Source organism: Gastrolobium bilobum, unplaced genomic scaffold (genome assembly GCF_033153095.1).
Source record: "Gastrolobium bilobum isolate Gb01-03AN ecotype WA unplaced genomic scaffold, APGP_CSIRO_Gbil_v1 utg36995, whole genome shotgun sequence".
Classification (NCBI taxonomy): Eukaryota; Viridiplantae; Streptophyta; class Magnoliopsida; order Fabales; family Fabaceae; genus Gastrolobium; species Gastrolobium bilobum.
The window spans coordinates 3,619-9,901 of NW_026899805.1; the positions used below are offsets into that span (position 1 = coordinate 3,619).

The following is a 6,283-nucleotide window of genomic DNA, read 5'->3' on the forward strand; positions in this document are numbered from 1 at the left end:
TTAATGTGAAAAATAGTTGAATAAATTTTCTCTTTTTCCTTATGTATTGCAAACTTTTTCACTTTCATGGCCAAAATAAAACGGACAACATTTCGTCTGTATTTTGGACCATTGGGGATAATTCCCGTTATGATAATTTCAACCTGATTGACAGTCTAATATAATCCAAGCATAAACCATATTGCCTAGCCATCCATGGCGTAGGCTATCTCATAATCATAACAAGTCTCAAAATAATATCCATACAATTACTTACATGATTACATCAACCAACCAAAAGAGATGTAATCAAATAAGTAACCTAGACATATACAGACATAACTAACAAAATAGAAAAATTATCAACATGGCATAGACATCTCCTATGCTCTCAAAATAAAGACATGACATATAGATACATATCCAAAATAAAACCATGTCAAATACGTATCAGCATAACAAGCTAATCCTGACTATCAGGTCAGGTAATATCTCTCGTTTGGCTTCTTGCCACGCTATGCCTTAGCACCATCAGCTCCTGTACTTGAAATAGTAAACCCCATAACGCGGGGTGAGATAATATAATTAACTCAGTAAGCTAGGGACCCTTGGAAGGCTCCTCCACCCCTAAGCTCCCTTATAGTATAATCACAGTACATAAAATATCCATGCATGCATCAGAATATGTATGACAATGCAGTGTGTAATAATGTAATCCTACTGGCCAGAGAATATAACAAGTATGCATTATGCAAGGAAACACCGTCTTGCAACATATCATATTTTTGAATAGTGACGTAAATACACTGGGTGCACGCGGGGTGTTACATTAAAATCCCTTTTTAATTAAAAACCCAATCTATAAAATATTGCACGTGGCATCCGCGCGATCCGAGCCACTCCTGCGAGATTCGCGCAGATGGGCAGTGGATTTGGTTGTTTTTCAGCTTTCTTGGCGCTATCCGCGCGGCTAGGCTGTTGTCAATGTCTCCTTTGTGAAATCATCCTCTTTCATGCATTTTTCTCTTACAAAACACATAAAATATGTGAAAGCGTGTCTGAGTGTGGATTATCAATAATTATAATAAATAGTAACATTTATCGCTTAATTAATATCAAATCCTTGCTCTTTTAGCCTAGAAAACTCTACATGCTGGAGGCATATCAAATAATTTCCAGATTTAGACATTGTTGTCCTCAATAATAAACAAGATCAAACTATAGGCAGCAAGGATTAAATCTGTGAGAAGAATTCATGTAACTTAGGCACAACATTGCATTCAATAATTTCGGAGTTATGATGCTAAGCATGAATGATTTCAGTGTTGAGAATTTCAAAATCAGTTTCAAACAAGAATTTAGAGTCTGACTTAATTACCTCTCATCAAGATATGCAATTCACTCATCACTCCAGTGTTTGGGTTTAAACTCTCAATCTATCAATGCAATAGCACTACTATAAGCTTGATCCTATTCTCAAATTCCTAAAGATAAGGAACACCGATGACATGCATAACTGAGATTTGTGACCCAGCAAGAGTAGTGAAAGCTGTTGTTGAAGATGTCTGAGTCATATTGACAGTGTGATTGTTGGAGGCTTCTCCCTTCTCTTGAATTTGTGTTCGCTGCAACATGTCAAGTATATTTTTGTATTGTTGCTGGATCATGACTATTGTATCTGCTGCACCATTTCATTCACCTTCTCCATCATTGAGAACAACATTCACTGAAGCACCCTTGAACCTGGATTTAAAGCCTGGAGGATATCCATGCTTGATGTAGAATGTGTCTACTGTGTGATTTGTCCTTCCACAGTGAGTACACAGCTTAGTTCCTCGTGGTCTTGGACCTTTCACCTTGTTGAAATTTTCAGTTCGACGTTGATGTTCTACAGGGTATGCTTTTGATTCCATGCCAGTATCTACATGAATCTCAGAGTTGAACTGTCGTTCTTGTTGATTAACAAGGGAGAACGCCTTGTTCATGTTTGGGAGTGGATCAATCAACATGATATGTGATCGAACTTGGGAGAATTGGTCATTAAGACCTTTTAAGAATCGAATGACTTGATCATGTTCTCTGGATCTTCGAGTCTCATCAAGAGTTCCACAGTAACATTTCGGCAAGGGATTGAGATTGTCTAACTCATCCCACAGTGTCTTCATTTCAGTGAAATATTCACCAACATTTCTGCTTCCTTGTTGAAGACGACAAATCTCCTCTTGAAGATTTGCAATTCTGAACACGTCAGATTGTGAAAAACGCTCAGAAAGATCATGCCATACATCATAGGCATGTTCGATCCATAGAATTAACCTCGAAATTGATTCATCAATGGATCGATGAATCCACGAAAGTACCATAGTATTACAACGCTCCCACGCTGGAAACAGAGGGTCATCAGCGTCAGGTACTGGAAAATCTCCATTAAAAAAACAGAGTTTATTCTTTGACAGTAGTGCCATCTTCATGGCACGCAACCAAGTGTGATAGTTGCGTCCATTGAGAGGAGGTGCAACGAGAGCCATGGAGGGATTCTCATTAGGATGCAGATACAAAGAGTTCGATGGATTCGTCAAATAATCCGAAAGAGGACTCTGGATCGCCATTGAAAAGGAAACAACCGAGAGAAAATCGATAGAAGAAAGATCAGTGATAGAAAACAGAAAGAAAGTAGGTGCGATACCAGAGCTCTCTTCAGCTCTCTTCAGAGCTCTGATACCATATCAGAATCCATAGAACTGGTAAATGAGAGTTTCATTATCTGGAAAGTTGAGTTACAAGACTCATTGAGAGAATATATATATTGATAGCTATTAACAAGAAGATCCTATAAACAACATTCTAACTAACTGAAAACAAACTCTAACAGATTCTAACTAATTTAGTTACAAGCATTACACGTGTGCAAATAAACAAACTGACGTATCATAATACCCCCCCTATTTTAGCTAAGGTCGTTATATTATGTGTTGTGACTCGCTACCCCCAAGATATCTAATTCATAAGTATCTAGAGAGAGCATCAGATCCTATATCAATCAACTAACCTACGATTAGACATCTCTGCGGCACAGGCAGGACACTTTGGAAAGAATATCTTTAGGATATCTTTATTATTTGTAAAGATCTATTTTCTTATTTCATTAGGATTTAGGTTAAGTATGAGCTAAGTCCATTAGTATTTCTTTATATATTATACCCTCCTGAATCAATTCAATATACAAATTTATTCGATGTTCTTCTCGTCTCTTGTTATTTTACATAGATTATATTAGTGATAACCATTTTAAACTGCAAGAACGTGCACTGGACGATCCAGTGGTTTATATTTTATTAAATTATTGTTATGATTTTAACCTTGTTACCGTGGAAAACATTTTTTACCATTTAGATATCGTATAGTTTTCTTAAAACTACATTTGCCAAATTAAAGGATAACAGGTATGATACTTACTGGTTGGCTATTAATTAAATATCAAGTCTAATACTTCAGTGATGCGAGATAATTCATTTATAGGTTTCAGATTTCTTTATTTTCTGTATAAAATCTTACTATAATAAGTTGTTAATTTATTTATTTTTTGGATAAGAAGGAATGAAAAGAAACAAAAATAAGACTACACTACGTCAGGCACATGCGTGCCATTCCAACCCCTATTGCGTCTCGTTTGACCAACTAGCACACCCAGGCCGAGGTGAGTAGAAGTAGGAGATTCGTCGGCTATCAGTTTGTCGATTGCTTCAAATTTCAAGCATAATTATGGGTTAATGTTTCTCACATATTTTATTTCCTAAGTATACATAAAATATGTGAAGCTTATATACGATCACGTGAAGAGAAGAGAAAGAAAAGAAAAATATAAACCTCTCATATTTTTATGTGTGCATAAAAATTAAAGTTATTTTCTATAATCTAAGAAATATCTATAAATAAAGGAAAAAAAATGTCCTTTTAAAGTATATATAAACTTAAATCCTTTTAAGAGAAAAATAGATATAAAAAAGTGAGACTCGTGCCTTTATTTCCTTTTATCTTTATTTTTTTAAGTAAAATTCACACTTCTTTATATTTATCTCTCTCTTAAATTTATGTGAAAATATACTTTTTCCCATAAATAAAACGGGTTTAAGTTGGACGCGTTGATCTCTGGCATCACGTGCACTCTAAAAGTCTCAACTAATGGACAAACTAACAAAACGTATTTTTATTATGTTGATATCTATTATATTTGAAGGGGGATAGCCTATGGGCTATGGCACTTACTTTCCTTGGATTCTTTTCATTTTACAATTTGTCTGTTCGATACAATTGTTATCCTATGAAAAATTAATTTGGGACATGACGTGTTATGCAACTCTTATTGAATTCTGCAAAACATTTTTTTTTTTTGTACATTATTCTTATTTATAAGTAGGGAAATGTTTTTCTCCTTTCACATGAGACAAGATTTCATTCCTACACATACATTGATTTCCGTGCCAAGTTTTTATTTTTACTTTTACTTTTTTTTTAAATTATTGGTCTCACTTTTTTGACTCAGTAGGAGATAATTCTTCTCTCCTATCTTATATTATAAAGGAATTTCATTCTGTGGAAACCTTGCTGACGTGTCGCACTGTGGTTCAATTCCACCATTGTGTTCACACTGCAACATTTAAAAAAGTTTTCTTTAATGGTAAATCGGTGAATATAATAAATACAAAAAAGAATTATATTTTCAATTGACAGGATTTGTTACTTTAAATCAATGGTCAAGATTGCTTATTCATTGATTTATAACTACTAAATCACTCTTTTATCGTTATCTTTGTTTTTCTAATAATTGATGTTGATCATGTAATCTAATCGTTTTTTTTAACCTTTATTCAGTTTAATTCAAATCTTTACGTTTTTTGAAAGAAAAAAAAACAGGATATTCATTGTTATTAAAATAAATGACTGTTTTATTCCATGAAATGACTGTTAAAAAACGGGATATTCATTGATTTATAACTACTTAATCACTCTTTGTCGTTATCTTTATTTTTTAAATCTTTATTCAGTTTAATTCAAAAACTTCACATTTTTTAAAGAATACAATTCTATTTACTCGAAAAAAAATTAATTAGTAAAAAAAAAATAATTATACATATCCCGACCTTTGTTCCTTATTTTCAGATTTTTAAATTTGAATCTTTTATTAACCTCTTAATTCAGTGGAATCAGGTATGAGTGTTTTGTTATTAGAAAAAACTTCTGTTTTATTCCATGAAAATCTCATTTATAACTACTAAATCACTCTTTTGTCGTCATCTTAGTTTTTTAAATAATTAATGTTGATCATGTAATCTAATCGTTTTTTTAACCTTTATTCAGTTTAATTCAAATCTTTATGTTTTTTGAAAAAAAAGGGATATTCATTGTTATTACGTTTTATTATTTCCAATTTTCTATTGTTTAATTGCAAATTAAATGTCTGAATGATAAATGTTATACTCACCGATTTTTTACATAGCATATTCAAGAACAGTTGTTTACGACTTATACTGGTGCGCATTTGCTTAATTAAATGCGCTGGGAATAAATTTATTTATATTAGAATGTCTTTTATTATTTTCGTTACCTCTTACTTTGTGTTACAGATACTGATAACAATGAATAAGAGAACATGATGGGCTCTCTTTCTATCGATTTTAAATTTTCAGATATTAAATCACAACTCTTTGTTCGTGATGGGCTCTCTTTTTAGTTTTTTTTTATTACGTTTTCCTGTTGTGTTATATATATGGATATGGATGATTCCAATGTGCCATTTTTTTTATTTTTTACAGATCATCTTGGAGAACATTTGTCTGCAACTTATACTCAATATGGTGAGCACAAATCCGATTTAATACGCAGTTAAAAATATTTTTATATTAAAAATGTCTTTTGTTATTTTTGTTACATTTTTGCTTTGTGTTACAGATACTGATGTCAATGACTTCAGTGTGCCAACTATTACCTCTATCCATCAAGGTCTTTATATTAATTTTCAATTTTCAAATATTGAATCACAACTCTTTGTTCCTGTTGGCCTCTTTTTTTTTAGTTTTTCATTCGTTATCCTTTGTGTTACAATTATGGATATAGATGATTCGAATGTGCCAATGTAGTTTTTTTTTTGTTTTTACAAAGTATTTTTTTATAGTCTACTATTTATGATGAAAACGGTGCTCATTTGGTTCATCTAATACATGAAAAAAAAATTGTGTTCACATGTCTTTTTTTTCCAATCATTTTTTCTTTCTATTATAGATATTTATATAAACAATTTCAATGT

At 32.3% G+C, this 6,283-nt stretch overlaps 1 protein-coding gene across 1 annotated transcript; it reads right to left on the minus strand.

The window, feature by feature from the left end:
- Positions 1-1,670: 1,670 nt before the first annotated feature.
- LOC133293712 (uncharacterized) lies at positions 1,671-2,588 on the minus strand. The gene has a single exon (XM_061492311.1). The coding sequence runs from the start codon at positions 2,586-2,588 to the stop codon at positions 1,671-1,673; it is 918 nt and encodes a 305-aa protein (XP_061348295.1).
- Between the last annotated feature and the right edge of the window lie 3,695 nt (positions 2,589-6,283).